This window comes from Perca flavescens, chromosome 1 (assembly GCF_004354835.1).
Source record: "Perca flavescens isolate YP-PL-M2 chromosome 1, PFLA_1.0, whole genome shotgun sequence".
Classification (NCBI taxonomy): Eukaryota; Metazoa; Chordata; class Actinopteri; order Perciformes; family Percidae; genus Perca; species Perca flavescens.
Window position 1 is genome coordinate 25,880,788 of NC_041331.1, and position 27,752 is coordinate 25,908,539.

Sequence of the window (27,752 nt, forward strand, 5' to 3'; positions counted from 1 at the left end):
AGGTGACTCTTGGTCTTCCTTTCCTGGGGCGGTCCTCATGTGAGCCAGTTTCGTGGTAGCGGTTGATGGTTTTTGTGACTGCACTTGGGGACACATTCAAAGTTTTCGCAATTTTCTGGACTGACTGACCTTCATTTGTTAAAGTAATGATGGCCACTCGTTTCTCTTTACTTAGCTGATTGGTTCTTGCCATAATATGAATTCTAACAGTTGTCCAATAGGGCTGTCGGCTGTGTATCAACCTGACTTCTGCACAACACAACTGATGGTCCCAAAAAATTCCACTAACTAACCCTGACAAGGCACACCTGTGAAGTGAAAACCATTTCAGGTGACTACCTCATGAAGCTCATTGAGAGAACACCCAGGGTTTGCAGCGCTATTAAAAAAGCAAAGGGTGGCTACTTTGAGGAATAATTCCATATGTGTTCATTCATAGTTTTGATGCCTTCAGTGAGAATTTTCCAAGTAAATAGTCATGAAATAGTCTTCAATATATATGAAAATAAAGGAGACGCATTGAATGAGAAGGTGTGTCCAAACTTTTGGCCTGTACTGTATGTATGTATATATATATATATATATATATATATATATAAAAGCCCTCATCCACCTTCAATAGCTCCCAGTTAGGTCCCGCATCACATATAAAATCCTCCTTCTCAACTACAAATCCCTCCATGCCCTGGCCCCACAGTACCTCTCCGACCTCCTCCATCCATACACCCCACCCCAAAACCTGCAGTCCTCAGACGCTGGCCTGCTCTCCATTCCCCACCCCAGACTCTGTACCTTTGAAGACAGAGCCTTTAGTGTTGCAGCCCCATCCCTCTGGAACACTCTCCCTGCAGATATCCGAATGCTACATCCCTGGACATTTTTAAAAAAAACTCCTGAAACACCACCTGTTTACCACAGCCTACAACCTCCTTTAGCTTAGCCACAGTAATTCTGTAAAGTGGCCTTGAGTTTCTTGAAAGGCGCTATATATATATATATATATATACACAGTATCTCACAAAAGTGAGTACACCCCTCACATTTTAGTAAATATTTCATTATATCTTTTAATGGGACAACACTGAAGAAATGACACTTTGCTACAATGTAAAGTATTAAGTGTACAGCTTGTATAACAGTGTAAATGTGTAGTCCCCTCAAAATAACTCAACATACAGCCATTAATGTCTAAACCGCTGGCAACAAAAGCCAGTACACCCCTATGTTAAATTCCCATAGAGGCAGGCAGATTTTTAGTTTTAAAGGCCAGTTATTTCATGGATCCAGGATACTATGCAGCCTGATAAAGTTCCCTTGGCCTTTGGAATTAAAATATCCCCACATCATCACGTGCCCTTCACCATTCCTAGAGATTGGCATGGGGTACTTTCCATAAAAGCATCTCTCAATGCAAATCAAACCAGCTTTTAGGCTAACTGACATAAAACCATAGTTAGAATTGCATTAATGAGAAATCTTACAGGTGTTTCCTAATAATCCTTTAGGTGAGTGTATATGAAAGTGGAAGATATATACTATATAAAACACATTTAAATTTGTCTTGACAGCCCTGAGAGCCACTGTTGAAGTTACCGTCATAGCAGAGGAAGCTTTTAAAATGTACTGCCCAAAGCAAAGCCTTCTGAGCTCTGCCAAACAGTTACTGGTTGTGATGAAGCTCGGCTATTTTCTGCAGCATTAGTGGAAATGTGAAAAAGACTAAGAGGACTATAGATAAGAAAACATAAAACTGTGAAGATGTAATCCAACCAAACTCTGATGGGTTAACTTGAAATTGTATCAATAAAATAAAAGCGTTCCTGCTTATAAACTGTGACTGCTGCAGATAATGTTTGAAGTGATAAATATGTATATTCTTATATTAATCCTCGAGAACTTACTGAAAGATAATACTCAGTCGGAAAATCTGTGGGAGGAATTAATAAATCCAACTTTCACTTAGAGTTAGGGCGTTTTGGTTTTAGTATACTGCATGAGGTTGTAGATACAGCTTAGGTGCCTGTAGGGAAAAATTTAAAACTCGTCGGAGGAGAAAAGAGGGATTTGGATTCCCAAATCTTCCATCGTGTCAGGTGTTTTCCACTCATAAACAACAACAGCCAATTAACCTCTGACACCCGGCCAGAATTGAAGTGTCAATCCTTGTCGATTCTTGGAAATATTGCATTTTAGTTCCTGTTCTAATGGCTGGTTTTATTGATTGAGTATCATGTTGGATAGTCTAAGATTTATTACCAAAGCACAATGGTCTTTGGGTTTATCTTCTCAAAATGCTAATCAGTTTAACTCTCTTCTCTGGTGCTCATGCTTTTTTTTTTTTTTTTTTTTTTTTTTACAATCGTCTGTACAGAGAGAGGAACCAGCAAGAAACACAACCTCCGTCATACATGAGCTTTATGTCTCCTGCCACATGTGAAGCTGCCTTCCGATCATAAGAACACTAAATTTAAATGGAATTTACAGTGGTTTCTGACTTATTAAACATTTTCTGAACTAATAGTTGATTATTGTTAATTTTATTTTATGTTACTGTGCAGTATTATTTCCGTATGGTACACTGGACGAGGACCTAAATGGTCAAATTACCACATTGCTTAACAATGTCACTATGTGCCACCTCAATACGAATCATCCATCATTAGAACAAATTTCAAAAGGTTGCTTACAGTGACATTTTGTGAGCATAAGAAATATAAATGAGCTGCAAAATCGAATGTTTTTATCGATATATATATATATATATATATATATATATATATATATATATATATATATATATATATATATATTTATTAATAAAGACCATGTCACAGTTCCTTCCCATTTGAAAATAAAATGTCATAAATTATGGACTTTTCATATGTCGTTTTAAGTTATGCTCACACCTGACTTAAAAATCACACACATTCCACTAATTCCAGTACTAAACCTAACAATGTGATAGGATACCATATTATCAATAAATTACCACCCAGAAATAATATCTAAAACCCTCACATCAACATTCACTGGTGGCATGCCTTTGCAGGCAAACAACAAATCATTTCTTTGTGTTGAGTAATGTAAGAAACATAGGTACAGTATGAATGGCCCAGTTATCTGTTTTGCACTGAGGAGCCCTGAATATTTTATCAAAAGGTAAAAGCTGGAATTCAGAGCACAGTATTGTTTTAGTTTGATAAATGACTAAAAAAAGTGAGTGGAGCGATGGATCATTTATATCTGCAGAGCATGTGAGGTTTGAGTTGAACTGACAGATTATCATCTGATCATAGCGGCCTTGAGTGATGATGAAGGCTGTGGATACAAAGTCAGTGCTGTGGGTCAAACACAACCTCCTCCGTGAGAACAAATGCAAATACTGTTTAATCAAATCAACATGATGTAAATACATGAAGCAGTGTTTGTCTGACACGGTGGACACAGAGGCTCATACTGAGTGCACTTGATGTTACTTTGTTACTAAAACATCTTGGATCCAACCTGAACAAACTGGAACTTTCCTGCACATGGTCTGGGAGTGTGAATGGTGCATGAGTTTTGGAATAAAACAACATCAATAATATCTGATGTGATAGGATGTTGAATCCCTACTGACCCGATTGTTTTATTACTTAATGATGACTCTAAATTACACCTGCTTGGGAGACAGAAGAAAATTTGGCTAGCCGGATCAACCGCGACCAAGAAACTGATAGCTCAGCGCTGCCTCCCCCCCAACACACCACTCGCTTTGTATAAAACAGTAGTTGGCGTATTTTTTAGACATAGTTATGCTGGAGCTCTCTACAGCAAGGATTAACAAGGCCAAATCATCGATTATCAACCTATGGAAAAACGCAGCGGCACAAGTATCAGTCCTAATGACCTCAGCATCACAAGAATTAGAGGAGAGTGACTAGGCAAGGTGTGATTTCTGTTTGTGTTTTGTTTATTTGTTTGTTTTTCTTTCCTCGAGACCGCAGAGGGTGGGGGGTGGGAGAGGGTTGTTGTTCTTGTTCAATTGTGTTTGTCTGTTCTGAATGTTTAAAAATATAAAAACAATAAAAAATGTATCATAAAAAAAATCCATCTTGGATTACATATTGGAAAGATACTGTAAATTGAATAATGTAAATTGTATTTTGAATTACTCCACTGTAAAGCTCACCTTTGAAACCACATTCTTGGGAAGATTAAACATATAAAAGGAAGGTATGGATGACTGCACAAAGAAGCAATGTTTCATTCAAGGTCTGAGACATCACTTTTCAGGTCAGCTTTCCGCTGACATTGCAAGTGAGATGGCATATTTCTCTGTCAAATCAAAAATGTTAATCTGGTGTGGCTAAAACCCGCCTGGCCTCCATTAAGAGCCAACAGCTTGCACTTTGAGCTTATTGTGTCATATTCTGTCCCAAATAAAAACACGATGGAGCCAAAGCTTTAAACGTGCAGCTGCCAAAAGCAGTGTGTGAAGCTGCTGAGTATTATTAGGTCACGCATGTTCTCCACCAGTTTGGCAGCTAGATTATGTCCCATATGGCACACACTGGTTTTTGGTTTAATTTTATTAATTTCTATTAACATTTGTAATCACAGGGACTGCTTGAATGCACTTCAATAAAACTCTGTTCACCTGCTGAATTGAATTGACTCTATAAAAGGTATTGCTGAGACAGAGGTGGGGGCAAGGGGCACAAATCAGGCCTCAGGGACAACTTGTTGGTATTCAATATGTACGCACGTCACACACACACACACACACACACACACACACACACACACACACACACACACACACACACACACATCTGAGGATATGTTTGCTCAGGTATGTGCGCTGCACTTTTATAGGTGCATGTGGGAGTGCTTGTTGCGCTTCAGTGAATTTGTTTATGAAGGCATGTCAACACAATGATTCATCACAGCGGTGAGCTCCTGTACTGTTTCTGTGTGTGTGTGTGTGTGTGTGTGTGTGTGTGTGTGTGTGTGTGTGTGTGTGTGTGTGTGTGTGTGTGTGTGAGATTCATGTTATACTGCACAGATTCATTTTTCTCCTCCCAAAAAACACCAATGATGAAGAGTGGTGGTGTAGGTCGTGGGAGGGGAGGGCATGAGCCTTTACTTTGTGTTAGTGTGGTAGGTCCAAACACTTGATTGATGACACCCTGATAACCACCATCTACATTATTTGATGCATTCTGAGTCTCATCTAAACTTACATTTTGGTAATGGTTATTAAGGGTTTTATACTGCAAGAGGGCAATTATGCTAGAGGGCAGTAGTACAGGTAGTGAGAATGAACATTTGAATATCTAAAAGTAAGGGCACTCGCAGAGTGCAGACTTCCCCCAAGGCATGCCCTATCTCACAATGTTAATGCAGTGTAAATTTTCCCAGTCTGGAAAATTATTTTTTTTTACGATTATTTACAGCACTAACACCCTATCTTGCAATGTTAACGAAAGTGAAAAAGAATTTGTTTTTCACCCCGTGATTCGGATCTGCTCCAGAATCTTATGGGTTCTTCCTTGCTACACCATGCTACACCCTTTCACCAAGTTTCATAAAAGTCCAGCCAATAGGTGTTCCGTAATCCTGCTGACAGACAAACAAACAAACTTACAAATGGACAATCCAAACTGAAAACATAACCTCCTTGGCTGAGGTAAAAAAAATTAAAGCTGCATCAGGTAGTCTCTCTACAATCAGACACAAATAATGTACACAACCTCTGTAGATATTTTGAATTCTGAATACTATAATAATGTAATTGGTGAATTCAAAGCATTTTAATGAATATCTTGACATTTTGGGAAATCCACTTTATCCACTTTATCCACTTTAAATCCACTTTACCTTAGATGAGAAGTTTGAGAGTGGTATCAAACTTCTCATCTAACAAGCCACAAGGAATTGAATAAACGTATTTCCAAAAGAGTAGAACTATTGCTATATGTCAAATTTCTGGCAATGGTTCGTGTGTGTGTGTGTGTGTGTGTGTGTGTTCTCTGCTCATCAGTGTTGTGTCTTTTCTGACTGCCTTTAAATTATAATCACCTGATAATGCATCCTTTTGTTTTTTTTGTGGATCCATGAAGTTATTGCCATGCATCCCCACAGCTCTCTCTGTTGCATCATCAGAACAAATAATGACTTCTTGTCTCAGGTGACATTATTACTCGTGGTGGGGTTGAATGCAGTTGAAAAATGTGCTCTCTAGAGGCCCCGTATCTTAATTGTTTCCCCATAGAGGGGAGGGCGAACACATCGCTCTGCATGCAGACAGAGAGATGCTATTCTCCTCCTAACCGCTCAGAAAATTCAAAATTATAATTTTATCATGTGAAATTATCTGCTGAGCGTAATGCCATGTGGAAATACTTGTGTCACATTGTGTGAGGTTAGCTCCTATCTCAGCAGGAGGCCCCAGTGTGATGGTAGTGTTTGCTGCTATTACTATATGTGATATTCTACATATTTATTGCCTGTATAAATGGCATGCAGTCAATGCTGATGCAGTTTTTCTCATTGTAAGGTGTTTATCTGCTCCAGTGTTCTGCAGGGAAATAATCACAACACAATCTGCCAAATAGAAAATTGGACTTTCTGTTTCCAGCCTTTGGCAACTCCAACTGTTTCTATCTGTAATGATCACACTATAGTTACTCAGTGCACATGGTGCATGATAAAAATGGCTGATTACTGCGATGAGGCGCCCTGTCACTCTAATTTACACAAATCGTACACTCCAACTCTGACTTCTGCTCAACCAAATTAATGCCGGAGCAAACGTCTCCGGCAGTCATACCCAGAAAGCCTAATCTAATCTACATGGATTTCCACACAAATAATCCCAACTGTGATATTCATTCCTACCAACAATAATTATGCACATTTGGTATTTATTGTTCCTCTGAGCACGTAATTATGCAGGTTTAGAAGTTTGTTGCCTCAGTGGCATCATATCAGTGAGGAGGACTTTGGTGTAATTTATCAATTCAGCTGATATCTGATTGGCTGCATGATTAGGGGCTTGTTGGAGGTTTGGCAGAATGGAAAGTTCCGGTTTGGAGATGTCCTGCTCATCAGAGAGCACATTACAATAACATGCCTGTCCTGAGTAGATGTGGAGCTAATGATGACAGATGAATGAAGTAACTGCACTCCTGGCCATTCAGAACAATGACTGTCTGCATGTGTCCTAGTGATGTATGGAGTGAATATTAGATGTAGACTTGTTGCAGTTACCCTGCATGCCAGATATCTACAGTTATCTGTAGTGTGTGTGGAAGTGCAGTACTAAACCAACACGGATAGTTCCCACCTCATAAATTTCAGTTTGCTTCTCACTCACTGGGTCTGGGTCAGTATTATTCTGACATATTAGAATGAACTGACACAACACTGTGTTTGATGGAAAACATCAGGGATAGGCTCCTTAATACACACACACACACACACACACACACACACACACACACACACACACACACACACACACACACACACACACACACACACACACACATGCAAACATACATACACACACACACACACACACACACACACACACACACACACACACACACACACACACACTCCTTGCAAGGAAGGAGTTGTACAGCTGCATTTGTATTATTTAGAAGAGGCTAATGTTTAAGTTTTGGAGTCCAACGCCTTATCATATGAACCTCACGAAGAAACAAACAAATTAAAATCAAACCTTTGGCAATAATTTGCCATAGTCTTGAAGGTTGAAAAAAGGTACTTCTTCAGGTTTAGTGTCAGTGTCTATAAGAAAAGGATCTTCCTCTGGGGCTTTATGACAGAACAACTTTAGTTTTTAGAGACACTGAAAACACAAAGCTCAGGGTTTCCCCCAGAAAAGTTGTTTAGCCCGGTGGCAAATGTTTTTTTTTCGACTAGGGCCCGGCTGGGGCCAGTCACAGACTGCAGCATTACAGTTTTTGCCAATTGCTCACACACTGAAATCAAAAGTTTTACACAATTATCAAAACCTTACACTCAAGGAGCAAAACACCGGCCTAGATTTGCACAACTGTAAGCACATTGTCAGCTTTACACTTTTCGCTAAACATTACACACAGTGATTGCAAAACACTAAACACACTTGTATGCATTTGACACAGAAATTTATCATGATGTCATTTCCTTGCATTTCAAAGCAAAGGTTTTCAAATGAACACACCCATGAACACAGCCATTAAACACAGCCACCAGGTATGCAAACACATGATTGCTTAATTGTAGACATACCAATCAGGTTTAAGCACTATATAAAATGCAGCAGGTAAGTTCACCTGCCTTCAACAAAAATGGAAGGAGTCAGAAGAAGAAGACTGAGAGTGAGAGGGGGAATCCACAGAGGAGGAGAATGAGTTAGAAGAAGAGAAAGAGGCCCAGCCAGAGGTAGAGACCAAGGTGGAGGTAGAGGAAGACCTGAAGCCGGAGAATATGCTCAAAGAAGAAGAGGACCAAATTTATCAAATGAAAGTCGCGCAACACTATTGGACCATGTTGTGAACCACGGATTGACTGGACTAAGAGTTCAGCCAAATCTTAGTAGATATACAGTGGCATCTGTCATAAGGACATTTCAACAAGGAAACAGGTAAAAGAAAATCTGTCTACAGTTACAGTAATCAGCTGCTCATTGTATGCACCATATCAGCATATTTGATACCCTTCACTGTGACATTTGAGGATTGAGGGTCAAGAACGACAAGGAGGAAGGGGGCCCATATTCACGCGAGGGTTTACAATCTCCGGCCTCAGGCTCAGGTACCCCTCATTGAGGCCATGGAGGACGCCTGTGACCAAGTCGACGCTGCAGCTGTGCAAGGATGTGTGAGGATATCCAATGAGGATATTGCTGTTATGTTGATGAAATTCTCTGGCCAGATCCAGCTAGGCGAAGAGATAATGTCTAGTATTTTCTGTACTTTGTCAGATCATTTTTTTGTTTGTTGTTGCTGCACTGAGAGTACAGCCTAACCTAAGCAGGTACACGGTGGCATAAATAGTTCGGACATTTTGTCAAGAGCACAGGTGAGAAACTTATCTTCTGTCAACAGATAATCCATAGCTTACTGCATATACTATATTGACAGTTTTGGTATCTATTCCTGTATCATTTTACAGTAAGCTACATGTATTTTGTTTGGCCAACATAGGATTGAATGTCGAGAACACAAAGGAGGGAGAGACCCCATATTCATACAGGAGCAAGCGAGAGAGAGAGAGATCATAAACCTCGTTTTGGCCAATAATGCAATCTTAGAGAAATTCAAGCCCATATAGTCAATGATCACCAAATTTTCAATAATGTCCAACAGATATCTCTGTCAACAATAGCCCGTATCCTTAAAAAAAAGTCCTACGGCGTGAATATGTGGTGGTACGTTTTGTTCACTGACTGTAGTATTGTGTACTGCACACATAACCTTTTTACTGTACATGCAATTTTACTGTATAGCAGACCTACAGTATATTGATCTACACAATGTGATCTTTTGCTGTATTTCAGAGAGTTTTGCAAATGGCTGTGGAGGAAGTCCCGCATGAGTTTATATATATTGATGAAGCTGGATTTAACCTGACAACAGTGAGAAGAAGGGGAAGAAACATCATTGGCCACAGGGCTATTGTCAATGTACCAGGGCAACGTGGGGGTAACATTACCCTTTGTGCTTCCATTACACAGAATGGGGTCCTCCACTGCATTGCCAACTTGGGTCCTTACAACACTGACCTCATTCTTACATTTTTAGACAAGATTACACAATATTATCACAGCAGCAAACCAAAGGGACCAGATGCAATACAATATCGTCTGGGACAATGTAGCTTTCCATCATTCTGCTCTTGTCCAAAACTGGTTTCATTAACACCCACAATTTACAGTTCAATACCTTCCACCATACTACCCCTTCCTAGTTCTTCTCAGCATGGCGGTGGAAGGTTTATGATCTCCGGCCCTATGTCCAGATGGCCCTCATTGAAGCTATGGAGGAAGCATGTGATCAAATTGAAGCAGTATCCATATAAGGGTGGATTCGTCACTCCAAAAGATTCTTCCCACATTCCCTTGCAAATGAAAATATAGCCTGTGGTGTTGACGAGGCCCTGTGGCCAGATCCGGCTAGGCAGAGAGATGTTTAGGTTTTTTTATTTATTTTTTTTATTCGGTACTGAACTGGATATGGAATTCATGTACAGTAATACTGTAGTATTACTGTAAGCTTTCAGTACAATGGTACATTCAGTAATACTGTATGAAAACTGGAAAATGTTTTGTTGAAATGTTCAGTATTGACTGACTAGAGTACATGAAAAGAAATAAATATTTTCATTAGTCTGCACAATTAGTGTCGTGTGGTGTTGGTGAATATATTTTTAGACTTTCTCTGTGTAAATGCTAAAAGTGTTTTAGGTTGAGCACAGGAGTGTTTAACTGAGTCAAACAGAATCAGACCATATGATGGTTGTGTTTATGATATGACAACAAAATAAGGTTTTTATAAGACATTGTATAGTTTTGACAAAAGTGTTCCATTTTGAAAATGATATGAGGTGTTGTGCTATACTTTGGTGTAGTGTTGTGCTGATTGTGTGAAGGGATTTGAAAAACCGGGCCCTGTTTTCAAAATTGTGCTTAAGCAATTGAAAAAAAAACTGTATTTCTGTAATTGTAACCTGTACTGGATACAATATTTTATGTTTGACTGTTGTTTGCTGAGCTAACAGTGTTATGCACACTCCTGTAGTAGCATGAAAACTGAGACATGTTGTTGTGATTCTCCATGTTGACATGTTGACTGATTTGGGTATATGGAGAGAAATTATAGAATATTTTCCTCAGTCTGCAGCATTGGACTTGTGTAGTGTTTGGTGAACGTATTGTGTATTTGCACTTTCTCTGTGTACTTCATTTACAGTACTCTAATCACTGAGAGGTAGAATTGCTAAAAGTGATTTAGGTTAGCAACAGCAGTGTGTAACTGGTTCAAACAGAATTAAGACAAAATATGTTTTTTATAAATTAGTGTATAGTTTTTGCAAGAGTGTTTCATTTTGCAAGGTCGGAGGTGTTCTTATTATTGAGTGTGTGGTTGTGCTAATTGTGTGTAGTGTTTTGAAAAACCGGTCCCTGTTGTAAATAGTGCTTAAGCAATCGAAAAAAAAAACTGTAATGTAGAGCCCAATAGTTTCTGTGATAACAGAATCATGGACAGAATCGCAAAATTGAGAATTTAAAAAAAGCTAAACACAGATTCCATAGGGCCCTACATTATAGTAAGTCAGTGCTTAAAGCTAACTGGAGATTTTCCAACCAAGCTTTTTCACCACACCTAATCAGTGTGTCATCAAAGACAATACCTCATATTCATATTCATATGAAGTAATTGTCTTTCACAATGCAATGCTCACAATACTTTTGCTATGCTTCTCTTCTGATTTGCATAAATACATTTCACCAACATTTAATCCAACTGCTCTAAATGGTTAATCACTGAACCATTTGGTAAACCCATCAGCTATATAAAATGTGTGTATGTATGAACATTTAAATCACATGTAACCACACGTACTGAATACTCGTTATTGCTAATTGATTTAATTGATTTACCTAGTGGTAACCACAATTGGTCTTCCTATTACAGTAAAGGGGAGTGTAAACACTAATCTATGGTCAAAAGATCAAGACAGCGTTAAACCAAATTACTGTAATGTAATATATAGTAATATTACGTTTGGTTTTCGTTTAGTTACAGTGATTTGTTGTACAGTATTTACTCTAACTGTGTACATTTGATTTTACAATAAAGAGTATACCTATGTTACAATTACGTATATCTGAAAAATAATGTAAAAACTAATTTGGCCAAATGATTGTGGAGGATGTCTTCTTTGATCACAACTTGATTACACACAGGATAGATATTATGGAAATGATAGATTCTGTAAATGTTGGGGAATGTAAGTGTATTACCTAATGTGAAAACTGTAATCTGTATTTTACACTACTGTAGCATATTACTTTCAGCACTTCTAACAGCGAGTTGAAACATGCATCTTGCATTGTTTGTTACTGGATTCACTGGTAGTTAAAACGACTAAACTGAAAAGATATCATTATGGTCTGTTTTGGTGATTAAACAATATCTTCTCATGACATTTCACAGAAAATACATTTTGAATCAGTGGTTGTGCGGTAAGAGATGTTTACAATCCAAATGACTGTGCCAAGTTTTAATTGAAAGACGTGTTGCAAGTGTTATGAGTTTGGAGTTTTGTACTAAGAGTTGTGAAATTATAATAGTGATAATATTACCAAAGCGATTAAAAAAAAAAACGAAAGTATATTTTAATCAGTGTTCATTTAGTTGAATTTTCCAGGAGAACAAGTATTACTAAGTCTGCACTCTGACCATAGTTTATGATTTTATGCTTTTTTAAATAATCAGTTCTTTTTATGCAAAAAAAACGCAGGTAGGATTTGTGCACTTGATCCTGCATAATTCTGCATACCACCAAGGACGCTACATTGTTGTAGCATTTCAGAAAAATTAAATTAAAGTGAACTAAAAAGCCTCTTATACACCTGCTGCCTGCAACATTTCCTCATCCTGCTTTCCATTTCCATGTTAATTGTCAACATTAAGCCAGCTTTAACTCATCTAAATTCCATATATATAATAAAACAGGATTGCATAATTATCCATAATCTGCAATCCACGAACTGCATAATGACTAGCATGCAAAGTCAACACCATGTCGACTGCCTGTTTTAAATTCATATTTTATATGTGCATATTTGTGTGTGCAGCATGTGTGTGTGTCATATGTAAGTACATGAGTGTGCATGTTCATATCCACATGACACTTTTTCCATTTGAAAGGTGATCAGAGATCCATTACCATCTTTGTCCTTATCCATCATTGTCTCTCTGACATCCCACACCTCTCCATTATTCATCCCATCACTTCACCTCCAGCACTTTTAACAGAGAGCGCTCAGAGCTCTGCAAACAAATCATATACATTGATCTAATTATTATTCATACAGTTTAGGCTTTAGATGAAAGTTCCTATAAATAGCCCCTACACACACACACACACACACACACACACACACACACACACACACACACACACAAACTCTCACTGTCTCTTTTCCCATACACATACAGTAGTTGTACATACAGTATGCAGTTATCCTACACACACTTATTACCTGCTCTCTTCAACTCTCTCTCTGTTTATTTTCTCCCATTTCTTTCTGATCAGCAGCACACAGCTCTGCAGGGAGAAGATAAAGTGTCTTCTTCTTCTTTTGCATCCTCTCCATCTGAACCCCCTCCCCCTATCACAGCACCCAACCAAGCCGGAGAAGGGAGATGCACCACAGTAGGAGGGGAAGATGAGAAAAAGATAGTAGTGATGGCTCATCCTGCAGAATGAACAAAAGGCGTGTTAGTGATTTAGTAGCTATACAACAGCTACCGTTGCTGCTGCTGGTGCTGCTGCTGCTGTTGCTTGGGTTCACGCCAAGTATGGGTTCGATTCGCCAAGGAGACTGAGTGCCCCTCTGACCTCCGCAGGCCAGGAAGAATAATGGAGGGTGTTAAAAGTTTAGGGAGGGAGGAGATGAGAGTAAAAGAAGAGAATGGAGAGAGTGTGCAGTCTCATCTGTGACATCTGATAGGTAAAATCCAAACTCAGCAGACAGTGAGGGAAGAAGAAAATGTGGCTCCCACACAGCATGAGATGCACATCACTGCACATTATTGTTTTGAGTTCTCCCGAGGTTTTGAAAATCCTGGGAAGACATGTTTAATCATAATTAATTTTCATAGTCTATTCATATGTATTTAATCTTGATTTCATAATTGGCAGTGCAGCAAGCTATATAGTATTGGAAGACACAGGGATGACAGATTCTACAAGTTCCACAGCCCCTCTATAGGATAAATTGTATGATGTAGGCTAATTCTCTCCTCAAAGGAGCAGCAGGATTAGATGATGTATAATGACCCTGCTATCAAACCAGCAGCATGGATAGCCCTTAATGGTAACTCATATGCAAAGCCCGGAGAGCCTTCCTCCTATTGGTCTCCTGTCTGTTAGCTCCCTCCACGCTGAATGCGCCCCCGTGCGGCGGGCAGGAGAAGCGCGGACGCCGCGGGGGGGTTTAAAAGCCTCAGCTGAGGAGGAGCTGTCCACAGTACCGAGGAGCTCTACGCCTGGAAAAGTTTACCTCTACTATTTACACTCGACTAAAAGGAGGGAGAAACAGCAGAGATGGCAACTCAAGCACAGCAGCCGCCCCACCTGCACTTGGCTGAGATCACCGCGGCGCAGTTTATCGACATCTGGAAACATTTTGATGCAGACGGTCAGTGCGCAAAAGTGTCTACCAGTCGACTGAATGTGGCATTAATTGAGTGATCAATTAGCGTCTATTAGAAGCTAAATATATAATTTTGAGAAGGGTACGTTATTAGATAGTCTGGTTTGTATGTATTGTATTACAGTCATTTTGTTTCCAGAGTTTAATTCTTCTTCCGTGTTATTTCAGTAAATAATAAAATAACATGAACACTATTACAGTAATATCACTAACTAGCCTACTGTAAGAAGCAAGTATATTTGCTCAAGGTAATTGGATATGAATACGATATATAGGAAATATTCTTTACTTCAGTGTTAATTTTTCTAATTTACTTAATTTGACTCGACGTCGCCCCTCAATAATCTCTCGAGGATAAATAAAGGATGAATGAATTTTAAAAATAAATACTTGGCGCGTCTATAATTCGCTCTTAAGTAATACTATAATATGAGATCTGGTTTTTGAAATGAAACAAGACTTAGTCTTAAGTTGTACAGAGAAGGATGGAGGAGAGGGTGAGAGGAGGGGGAGGGAGCTGAAAGAAAATAAGAATAATGGAGAGTGAAGGAGAGATGGGGGCTTATAATACATCCATGGATGGGGGAGGGATAAAAGGATGTAAAGGAGGGAGGACAAGAGATAGACAGAGTGAGGGGGGAGTGAGAGGCAGAGGGAGGGAAAGTGAAAATGGTGTTTTCTACTAGTTTATTGAGAGAGCTTTCTGGGAATGAGGATTTTGTAACATTTATTGGGGTTGCAGATTGCAACCAACTCAGTACCCCTTTCCTCACCCCTACCCTAGTGTATGGCTGCAGCCTGGAGACCTCCAAGTGTGAAGTATAATCTACAGGTGTCTTCAGGTAATGTAAATACGTAAAAGGCTCTCTCTGAAGCCAGTGTTTGGTTTGTCCGTTCTGGGCTAATTTAGAAACCCTAGACTGACTGGACATAGCTTCGGGCAGAAGTGCCTTTAACCTGCATTCTATCTAATTTCCAGCAGGGGGCGACTCCACTGTCTCCAAAAAGAACTCTTCCATAGAAGTCTATGGGAAAATTACCCTACTTCTCACTTGATTTGTTACCTCAGTAAATATTTTCACAATGAGTTAATGGCCGCAATCGCTACTTTCAAGTCCTCTTCAATACAGCATGATGTTTATTTTGTAAATTATGGATTTATTAATTCTAAGATAAAGCAGGAGATGCATTAGGGGCATGGCTACACACATCACGACAGAGGCTTATCAATGCATATCCATGACACTGTGTAGGGCTACATTAAAATAGCTGTGAACTTGTTTTTGGGTGTTGTCCATGTTTTTGTGTGAGAACTTTGAACCGTTTACAGTGTTTTTTCACTTCATGAGAGTTATGGGGAACATTTTGGTCGCCTAAAAATATTTTGTTCAGCATTTGGTTAGCACTGTCACTACCCGATGTGAGTCCAGTGCAGATGTAAGTTGTGCATGCTCAGATTTTAACAGTTTATGGCATAATGCCAAGGGATCTGGAACCGGCAAACGTTTTAACTATCCATGATTGTTTGATTGCTAACGTTAGGTCAAAATGCCATTCAAGTGACAGCCTTTGTTATGTTTGATTGCTAACTTGTAGCCAGCAGTGAACAAACTTCGTTATGTAGGTCCATTTTTATTGTGTTGACATTACAGAAGTCTCTCGTTAGCAGGTTCTTGTCGGCTACTTCAGCCTCTAATCTATAAACTGACATCAGGGATCATGTCGTGAAAATGTGATGCCTTAACGCTAAATAATAAATTACTGCTATGTAATGTACCTATCTCATTATTCTGTGGCTAACAGCAAAACAGATCTGCGTGAAGTCGCAAAGTGACGCATGCGCAACTTACATCTGCACTCGACTCACGGGTAGTGACAAGCACCTTGCCAACCAAACTAGCTAGCTAGAGCTAGCGTTAGCTGGTTACTTCAGAGATCGGGATGCTGATTTTATTTATTTTTTAATCATTTTTTGTGTGGCATTTTTAGGCCTTTATTGTTGATAGGAGAGCTTAGACGTGAAAAGGGAGAGAGAAGGGGAATGACATGCAGCAAAGGGCCGCAGGTCGCGCGCGCTCTACCAGCCCAAGATGCTGATATTTAACCGTACATGGAGATGAACGGTGCCAGTGCACGGAAGTCCACCGGCAAAACTCTGCATGATGACCATAGACTGTATATAAGAATGGACCAACAGATCCCGTTGCTTGGGACGGAGACCAGTGAAGGATATTAGAAGCACTTTTCCGATGAGCGCTGAGTGTTACTGCGCAGCCTCCAACTGACAGAGACAACGTAAACGTGACGTGAGCAACGTGTCTGAAAGTTGTAAGTCTTCTGGTAGCTGTGCCAAGAGAAATCTCAATCATTCCCAATCTTGCAGAGACGGAGAGCGTAGGTATATGTAAGGAGATAACATAAGCACAGGCTAATTATTGCTAACTAACATGCTAGTTAACATTAGTAATTAAACCTAACAGCTAATGTAAGTCAAAACTGCCTGGGAGCTTCTCCTGTACTATACGGTAATTCCTCTACTATGCAACAGTAAGTCGCTTGGTTATGACACAATCGTTAGCCTATTTTTACAAAAACGTCTGCTACGGAGCCATAACGTGAGGTACAAGGTAATGGAGCCTTTTATACATTGTCGTGTTTCTTTAGAAATAAACAATGGACAAATAGAGTCTTTACACGCTTCAGATGTAAAGTTATTTGCTGTCAAAGTGACGCCAAAATGAATGGGAGTCAATGAAATGCTAACGAGAGGTGATATTGTTGTAGCATCAAAATGGCGCCATAGGAGGTTTGAGTTCTGAAGCGAAGCTTACCCCCTTGATGATGACTCGCTTCAGCTGGTTGCAAATCAGCAAATCTTTTTTTAGCTTAGCGCAAAAAAGAGGAATGCCATTGGAACCAAACAAACAACACTGGCTGCGTCATCTTTCTCAGCTCCGCCCTCTTGTCCAAATATGGTCATGTCCGGTTTCAAGAAACCAAGATGGCAAAGGCCGAAATGTCAAATTCAAGGCTTTAAAACAGTAGTTAACAACACAATTGGTGATGTCACTGCTTCTATGTCCAGTACATGTCAATGGTAGGAACATGGTAGTGCAACATGGCGGGAGAGGACCCGCTCCCTATGTGGATATGAAGGCCTCATTCTAAGCTAACGAAAACACGATTATTAGTTTCAGGTGATGCACTATATGCACCAATGAAATAATATATTAATAATAATAATAAACATAATTATGAATATTATATTATATTTTTGCCAAAGATCCCCCTAAATCCTACACACTCCTCCTTTATTGACCTAACATTGAATACAAAAACGTTATACACTTGTCTGGACTCCTCAGAGCAGCAAGTCTCAAGTCTGAAAGTAGCCATGTTATTGGTTGGAACATTTCCCATCAGCCAAACTGTAAAAGTCAAGTCAAGTCAATTTATTTATAGAGCACATTTAAAGTTATATTATGTTATAAAAACAAAGGAAGACAATAAAAATATAGACACAATAAATATCATACAAACAACACACTTCTATACAAATGTCCCTAAACTAAATCATACGCCAAAGAATAAAAATGTGTTTTAAGGTGAGACTTAAATGTTTCGGCAGTAGAGGAGGACCTAATATGAATGGGAAATTTGTTCCAGAGTCTCAGGGCCACAACGGAGAAGGCACGATCACCCTTTGTTTTCATCCAAGACTGTGGAATAGCTAAAAGGAACTGATTAGACGATCTTAGGTTCCTGGAGGAGTGATGTAGGGTAAGGAGATCAGCAATATATAAAGGAGCCAATCCATGTAATGCCTTAAAAACAAGTAATATTACCTTAAAATCAAATCTATATTTGACAGGTAACCAGTGAAGAGAAGCCAATATCGGGGGGATATGATTCCTCCTTATGGTACCAGTCAACAATCTAGCAGCCACATTCTGGACAAGATGCAGGCGTGATAAAGATGATTGTCAAATTCCAGAATACTAGGAATTGCAGTAGTCAATACGAGATGAAATAAGAGCATGAATAAAAGAGCGTTACTCACTATGAGCCATTCCAGCTTTTGTGATTTTCATGTTACAAAAACACAAAAACAGAAAGATCTCTAACCTCTATTATTAAACCCTTTCCAAACCTTGTCCAATAAACTCACATTTTATTTTCATCAAACCTTTTAGCCTAACAGCACTGACCCACAAAGGTCACACAAAAACAATGTTGCATTTGGGCCTAAGCACCTAATCATTTGTGATCATTTTGGAATGATCACAAATGACCTATTTTGTTGTTTAATTTGAGGACATATTGACTATTAAACTACAATTCCTGGAGCCACAGAATTTTGAAGAACATTAATCTTAAAACAGATCACATTTTGAAACATCTACAGATGTGTCCAAGGCAGATAGTGTAAATGGCCAACTCATCAAAGGCTAATTGATCCAGAACTTTTTCCGACCTGGATAACTTCCATGACTTTTGTTAAAACATTGTCTTTAAACTGCTTCACTGGAGTTTCAAATGTATTGTCATGTCATTGTGCATTTAAAAGTACAAAGTACAGAGAGAATGCAATGAAATGTGTTTTGCCCGGTCCCTGTCTTCTCATAATAAGAATAAGCGTTCTGCTCGAGGGTGCCAAACTTGTAATAATGAGGGTGAAGAAACCATAGCTAAATATGTTCCCACCATGTTTTGGGCCAACTATGAAGAAAAGCTAAGCCCTCCTAAGTTTGACAAAATGTTTGTTATGTCATCTTCTGGTAAAAAAAAAAAAAAAGCAGTATGGAACATTATTGATCCAGGGGAATAGAGGCTTTTACCTCATTGCAAGAATATTCTCACTCAAAGTAAACACATAATCTTCTGTCCACTTACTTTCTGTATTTCTGGGGGTGTGTTGGTTATAGTTTGTTGTTGACTAAGATAGCATCATGGCAGCAACAGGTTGTTTTCTTGACCACAGCTGCAGTACAGCAGTGACTGACTGGACCTTGGCTCCTATTGGCCACAGGGAAATTGAGGACAACATACAAACATCTGAGGACCTCAGCCAGTTGAAGAATGTGCGCAGCAAATTTTACAGTAGTCTTCAAAATCATGGGCTTTTCTTTACATTTAGCAAGTTAAAGTGTTTTTGCATGATCCTTTTTGTGTTTTTCAGTCATTATGAGTTTGGCAGCTGGATTGTTTTTGAGTTGCTATTGAAACAGTCAGCAGTTGAGCTGTGTTTGAAAATGTTTTGGGAAGTAGAGGACTGCATCTGCTCAGCATGCAGTGTGCAGTGGTGCGCTTCATGTGGCAGCAGAGCTTTGTATTGCAACTAAACTCTTGCAGTGAGCGCAAATGATCTGAAAACACAGTTACTTATGTGGAGTTTATTACAATTCACAGGATTTGAACACACTCACTTCACATAGATTATTTGTTCCTTACTTTCCCAAACCTGAGATACTCTGTACTGTATTTAAAATACATGTTATGTTTTTTTTTCTATTAAAATGTATTCAGGTTAGAAATCTAAGACATCATGTCTGATTTTACTACAATTTCAGGAGACAATGCTGTACATAACGTTACAAGGTGGTTAATGAGATTCAATTAGAGTATACTTTGGGTCAATCAGAGCAACATTTGTAGGAGTGTCTATGTCCTTGAAGGCCAACAACACATTGAGATACACATATTCATGCATATTTACAGGCCTTGGCCTGTAGTGCTGCTCTGCTGACACTGTAATGCATAATAAGTTGTGTATACTCCCCTTCTTACATGCATCTTGTCTCACTTGATCACACAATTTTGTCACACTTGAACTGCCTAAAACCAGTTAGCCAGCCAGCCAAGCAGGACTTAATGAATCATCCCCCCTAAATGAAGGCACAGATAAATAGTGAAGATACAGCAATATACAATCTTTTTAGCTAGACCATCAGAGTGACTCTAATTTCGGTCGGTTGGGATATACTGCCATTTTGGTCCAAACTGAAATACAGTGAGGAAAATAAGTATTTGAACACCCTGCTATTTTGCAAGTTCTCCCACTTAGAAATCATAGAGCGGTCTGAAATTGTCATCGTAGGTGCATATCCACTGTGAGAGACATAATCAAAAAAAGAAAATCCAGAAATCACAATATATGATTTTTTAACTATTTATTTGTATGATACAGCTGCAAATAAGTATTTGAACACCTGTCTATCAGCTAGAATTCTGACCCTCAAAGACCTGTTAGTCTGCCTTTAAAATGTCCACCTCCACTCCATTTATTATCCTAAATTAGATGCACCTGTTTGAGGTAGTTAGCTGCATAAAGACACCTGTCCACCCCATACAATCAGTAAGAATCCAACTACTAACATGGCCAAGACCAAAGAGCTGTCCAAAGCCACTAGAGACCAAATTGTACACCTCCACAAGGCTGGAAAGGGCTACGGGGAAATTGCCAAGCAGCTTGGTGAAAAAAGGTCCACTGTTGGAGCAATCATTAAAAATGGAAGAAGCTAAACATGACTGTCAATCTCCCTCGGACTGGGGCTCCATGCAAGATCTCACCTCGTGGGGTCTCAATGATCCTAAGAAAGGTGAGAAATCAGCCCAGAACTACACAGGAGGAGCTGGTCAATGACCTGAAAAGAGCTGGGACCACCGTTTCCAAGGTTACTGTTGGTAATACACTAAGACGTCATGGTTTGAAATCATGCATGGCACGGAAGGTTCCCCTGCTTAAACCAGCACATGTCAAGGCCCGTCTTAAGTTTGCCAATGACCATTTGGATGATCCAGAGCAGTCATGGGAGAAAGTCATGTGGTCTGATGAGACCAAAATAGAACTTTTTGGTCATAATTCCACTAACCGTGTTTGGAGGAAGAAGAATGATGAGTACCATCCCAAGAACACCATCCCTACTGTGAAGCATGGGGGTGGTAGCATCATGCTTTGGGGGTGTTTTTCTGCACATGGGACAGGGCGACTGCACTGTATTAAGGAGAGGATGACCGGGGCCATGTATTGTGAGATTTTGGGGACAACCTCCTTCCCTCAGTTAGAGCATTGAAGATGGGTCGAGGCTGGGTCTTCCAACATGACAATGAACCGAAGCACACAGCCAGGATAACCAAGGAGTGGCTCTGTAAGAAGCATATCAAGGTTCTGGCGTGGCCTAGCCAGTCTCCAGACCTAAACCCAATAGAGAATCTTTGGAGGGAACTCAAACTCCGTGTTTCTCAGCGACAGCCCAGAAACCTGACTGATCTAGAGAAGATCTGTGTGGAGGAGTGGGCCAAAATCCCTCCTGCAGTGTGTGCAAACCTGGTGAAAAACTACAGGAAACGTTTGACCTCTGTACTTGCAAACAAAGGCTACTGTACCAAATATTAACATTGATTTTCTCAGGTGTTCAAATACTTATTTGCAGCTGTATCATACAAATAAATAGTTAAAAAATCATACATTGTGATTACTGGATTTTTATTTTTAGATTATGTCTCTCACAGTGGACATGCACCTACAATGACAATTTCAGACCCCTCCATGATTTCTAAGAGGGAGAACTTGCAAAATAGCAGGGTGTTCAAATACTTATTTTCCTCACTGTATCTCAACAACTATTGGATTTTCAAGAAATTTTGTACAGCCATTTATGATTCCCGAATGATGGATATTATGGATTCTGGTGATCCCCTGACTTTTACTCTATGATCTTAAAAGTTGCGCATGCAAGTGAAATATCTTGACGCCTACTGGATGGATTGCATTGAAACTTTGGTACAGAGATTCATGCCCTTCTCAGGATGAATTTTAACATGAATTAACAACATGAATTTCTATTTTATTCTGTGGATTCCTTAAAAAACTAATGACATTCCCAACTGTCTCAGCTGTACCTTGTGTTTTGTGCTAATTAGCAAATATTAGCATGCTAACATGCTGAACTAAGATGGTAAACATGATAAACATTATAACTGCTTAACATCAGTTAGCATATTGGACAAGATTACATTTTTCATTGCCAGAAACGTCATACTTTTTTTCTTTGTCAAACCTGAAGGGATCAAAGACTTAAGCGTAAAGAAAAGGGTGTAAAGATATATTGATATAGTGGATACAGTTTGTGTACACATTGTAGCCTCTGACAGGTAGCTTTGTGTGTGGGTGTTATAGAAAGTGATATAGGCACCTGGATTGCTCATCTGTTAGAGCAGTGTACAGAGGCTCAGTCCTCGCTACAGCTCCTGTGGCCCATTGTTGCATGTCTCTCCCCCTCTCTCTCCCCTTTCATGTCTAAATTGTCCAATCAAATAAAAGCCTAAAATGCAACAAAAAAGGTGATATAGTGAAGGGTTATTGTGCTCACTTTATTGGTGGGTTCAAACCAGCAAAACAAGCAATGTCCAATTTGAAGCAAACTGGCTAACACTCAAAGTCATTTGATATTGCAGATGGCGATACAATCATTTTATTGGTGAAATTGTTTGTGCGGATTTTATATCTCACATGTACATACTTTGATTGTTTGGCTAACGAATGGTAATCCAGCTATTACTCAGTCTGGATGCTAACTGATGATAAGAAGTTATTATCAATTTAAGTTTGAATACTGAAAGCAAAGTGAAACCGAACTCAAGATGAATTTTACCTTGTTTATATCTAAAACAGCAGCTCAACCAAGGCACAGATGGTGACATGGAACACCTATCGTATATCGTGTGCAAATGAATCTGGGCAGAGAGACGAGAGGACGGGGGGAGGTGAGGGAGAAAATGATCGGAGAGGAGATGAGAGGATAAGAGATTAAGAGATGAAGAGGGGGCAGGGTGAATCTCTGCATTTTATTCTGTACATCCGTGTTTTATTCCAAATTGAAATAACAATTTCATTAATGTCTATTTTTGTATAAGGCACGAACCCCCCAATCTGTGCTCGGATTGTAGACAGATGGGACGCATTCTTATGATTAAAAAGAGAGTGCTGAATGTCCTATATGTTGCCCTCTGACTTGAAGGGAAACCAGTGGAGTAAGCTATTGTATTAAAATCATCCCGGATCATGTGACTGTCATAAGACACAGGGATAGAATGCCCCAATAAGCATCAATCTGACTGCACACTTTCACCCTCTTGGGCAAGACAACTCATTATACTGCTTACACTCCAGCTACAATGTCACTCTTGTGGGTTGTGTTTGTTCCTGCTGCAACACATTACTCAATCTCCCCAATCCAGAAATGCCAAATGAGCGCAAAATATATGAACAAATAGAGAATTTTCTCTAGACATAAGCTTGTTTTTGTGTGGTGTGCCTTCAGTTCATTCAAGTGAGGTTTCAATTAAAACTTATCAGTTTTGTAGAGATGATATAACGTGTTAATCTTATTTCCCAGCGGCTAAACCAACCAAATATTCAAACTGATTTAAGAACAGCTGTAAGCATGTATGTGCTGTATACAGTCCAAGTAAGCAGTAAGCAGTAAGCAGTAAGTTTGCTGCTTACTTGGATCCAATCACAGACGACTTTAGACCGGACTAGCACTTGAGGTTTGGCAACTGTTCTAAAATTCAAGAACCCCCCATTGACCTTTAATCTTTCATCCACATCCACAGTCTTTAATCAAACTTTTGAACAGTCAACAAAGCTTCAGATGACTTAAAAGCATCATAACATAACTTGTGCCAAACTAATTTAGTTCCTCTGGTGCTACACAGGAAACGGCTACATCGAAGGGACGGAGCTGGAGAACTTCTTCAAAGAGCTGGAGACTGCAAGACGGGGAGCAGGCGTGGTGAGCGTGTGCACACTTCTGAATACTTACAGAGTTAAATTTGCCCAAAATGACTCATATAGGAACAGCCCTGTTTCCTAAAAATGACGTTCCCATATAACTAATCTGCATTCTCAGTTACATTTTCAGGGAAACGTATTTATTCTTGGATTACGTTTGTCTTTGACGTATCACAAATACGTTTCCATGTCCACGTATGGAGGAGGTCTGGGTAAATGGATAGGTCAAACAAACACGGGACTTTCACCCGGGAGATTGCTGTTCAAAATCAAAAGTCAATGATTTTAACTTACGTAGCGTCCTTAACTTGCGTAACGTATAACTTACATCCAACTAAAACAAGTACTTTTGTTTTAATTTACAACATTAACCATGTGTATAAAACTGCTACAGTGTGCACCTGGCGCTGGTATAAGGATGTGTAATCCAAGAAACATAATTAAGAATGCAATTTAGTTGTAGGGGAACATAATTTTTTGGGAGACAGGGTTGGTGTAGCAGACACGTGACCATAAGATTTTTTTTCTTCTTGATTTTTCACAACAGATCATTCAGTCCACCTTCAATCTATCGTTTGACAAAATAAAATATGGATATATTAATAATATACTTTAATCAACATTCCCTCATGTTGATAGAAAACATCTGGGTGGAATTCCATTTCATATGAAAAATAAAGATAATTTTTTCGTAAAAAATAAACATAATTTCTTCGGGACAGTGTTAGCTTGGCTACCATGTTTAAATAAGGTTTTCTCTTAAATATATGTTTACATTAAGACCGCATTATCAGAAGTCTCTTTGATCTGTGATTTGATGTGGTTGCAGGATCCTACACATGCTGCTTTCAAAGAAAAGATGAAAGAGTTCATGGCCAAATTTGACAAGAACGCTGATGGGAGAATTGAGATGTCAGAGGTGAGAACTAATTGAAAATGGCTACTGTTTTGGGGCATCCTGTAGTGGTCTAATGGTTAAGACATTTACAGTATATTTCCAACATCCCTGGTCTGACTCCAGCTTGTTTCTGTATCTTCACTGTCAATAATATCCAAAAAAACATAATTTTTAAAAATATAGCTCCTGTTTAAATAAAGCCTTGTATATGTTTTCTGTCTTTATAAATCAAAAATGTAACCCATAAACATAAAAAGAAGTCTCTGGAATAATAATCACTCTGTCTCTTTATCGTCCACTCTTTAGTTGGCTCAGCTTCTACCCACAGAGGAAAACTTCCTGCTCTGTTTCAGAGAGTTTGTGGGATCCAGCGAAGCGTTTATGGCTGTAAGTTTGTATATCTGTCTACCTCGCCACCATATAAGTGTTTCTTTCTTTCTTTCTTTCTTTCTTTCTTTCTTTCTTGTAGAAAAAGTCCAGTAAGGTTGTTACAGTAATTGTTAATTTACAGCCATGATAATGTGTCTAAAATTAAAACACTGACAAAATTAAAGAATTTAAGAAGATTTACTGGAGACTGTGCTGTGTTTACGATTTTGGTCGGAGTCATCCCTGGCAGCATAAATTGTCTTGTTTGAACTAGATTCACCTCCGTAATACCCATATATTAGCTATGTCAGTGGACCACTTATCAAACCAAACATTAACTTCAATCCTAAATAGATCAATCTAAATCGAGTAGGGCTAACTTTTAAATAGATTTTTACACAGGTATTTAATACCAGCTAGTAAACAAAGCATATTTGAACCACACTTACTGTTTGGTTGCATATGTTGAAGTAATTTGAGTGAAACGGTGAGGCATCGAACATCTGGTCCACTGTGATTGAAAATACACACACACACACTTGATGTACTCGGGCCTGGGCTGAGGAGGGTTTTCAGTGGTGTGATGTTCTGTGTTAAAGCTATTCTCAGACAGAACATACATTATGAATGGAGCACAGCTTTCTGCAGGGGGAAGGCAGTGAGTGCTGGAGGGGTTTAGGTATCCATCTTTGATAACGGGCTTTGACAAATTCTATATTTACACAATGTCAAATGACACAATTGTACCTCTGTCATTTGTCTTTATTGTCTTTTTCCCTGGCCCTTGTGGTTAAAGTAGCATGCATGTTTCCTAAAAGCTAACATCACTCTTCTCCTACAGGCCTGGAGGAGGTATGACACCGACCGAAGTGGATACATTGAGTCGAATGAGCTGAAGGTAAAACACGATATGCCAAACTCTGCAAGATTAATGTAGAATCGTTTAAAGTTGGCCTATACATGCTAAAAACACAGCTGTTTTGATGACAGTACAGCACTCTCAGAGGTTTAGAGTTGTGGGTGTACATTATCAAAACAAAAGAGAGAACAGTAAATAAGTAGGTGATATGTGCATATTTCTATTTTGTCATTACTGTAAACATACCAGACTTTGGTTGAGATGAGCTTCCGTGTAATTAGTGCTAATGGCTCTACTGTGGGAGCTACTCTGAACCTGCACATGTGGAGCTCTCACTGTCATGTGAAAAACAAAACCACCCAACACATTTAACCCTTGTGCATCACTAGGGACATTTGGGGCTTTTTTATTCTTAATTGTGTGATAATTTTGGCTGTGTTAATTCATGGCATACATTTTGGCAAGGGTGTAGGTTTTTCTTTTCAAATTTTGGAAGTTCAACCTCTTCCAGTAAGTCTATAACAAACTGTGTAGCCAAAACACACCTAGACTCTTAAGGACACAAATGTCACAATTGAAACCCATTAAAACCACATTTTTTTTATATTTTTGTGTTTTTGCTAATCACTGACATAGACTGTGGGAAAAAAAACCTAATATTTAGTATACAGAAAATAATTAATTATGTATTATGTAAACAAACTGGGATTTAAGGGGTTCAAATCTGAAAATGAATGAATATTTGGTAGTGATGATCAGGACTGAAGTTTGTTAAAAGATTTAACTGAAAGTGGAGAATAATATTAATATATAATTTGATGGCAGTTGTTTGACATGGACATTTTTGTAAGGACATCAGAGCAACCTTTTCAAAGGGATGCACAAGGGTTAAAAACAAAAGATTGTTTTCACATCCTGAGCTCTGCACATAGATCAACACCATTCATTGTCACCATAACTGCTAACTACCTGGTATAAATGCATCATATCATCTGATCGCTGGTAGTTTTTCTCTCTCTTCAGGGTTTCCTGTCAGATCTGCTGAAGAAGGCTAACAGAAACTATGATGACAAGAAGCTCAATGAGTACACACAGACAATTGTGAGTATTACTAGGCATAAAATATGCTTGTACTACTTCAAGCTCAACATTATAACTGCAAGACTCAAGTATTTAAAGGTCGAGTTTTATCAGACTGTTCATTGTAGAAAATGTGTTTCTAATTATCCATATTTATAGCAACATTGCATTAATACCTACACTGGTACTGACACAATAACTACATATTTTTTACATGTCATTTAAAAAAAAAAGCTATTGTATAACATATAAACTATACTGAGGCATCATTTAATGATGCTGCAAAGTTCTCAGTTACTCTAAGAATTAA

At 38.9% G+C, this 27,752-nt stretch overlaps 1 protein-coding gene across 2 annotated transcripts in view; it reads left to right on the forward strand.

Annotated features, from left to right (window-relative positions):
• Window positions 1-14,252: 14,252 nt before the first annotated feature.
• LOC114558728 (calretinin) overlaps window positions 14,253-27,752 on the forward strand; it is a 15,627-nt gene continuing 2,127 nt past the window's right edge. For both annotated transcript variants that reach the window (XM_028582913.1, XM_028582922.1), the window contains exons 1-6: window positions 14,253-14,425; window positions 24,161-24,237; window positions 25,066-25,155; window positions 25,441-25,521; window positions 26,345-26,401; window positions 27,386-27,463. In XM_028582913.1, coding sequence (XP_028438714.1) covers window positions 14,332-14,425; window positions 24,161-24,237; window positions 25,066-25,155; window positions 25,441-25,521; window positions 26,345-26,401; window positions 27,386-27,463 — 477 coding nt within the window. In that variant the 5' untranslated portion in view covers window positions 14,253-14,331. The remainder of the gene's footprint in view (window positions 14,426-24,160; window positions 24,238-25,065; window positions 25,156-25,440; window positions 25,522-26,344; window positions 26,402-27,385; window positions 27,464-27,752) is intronic.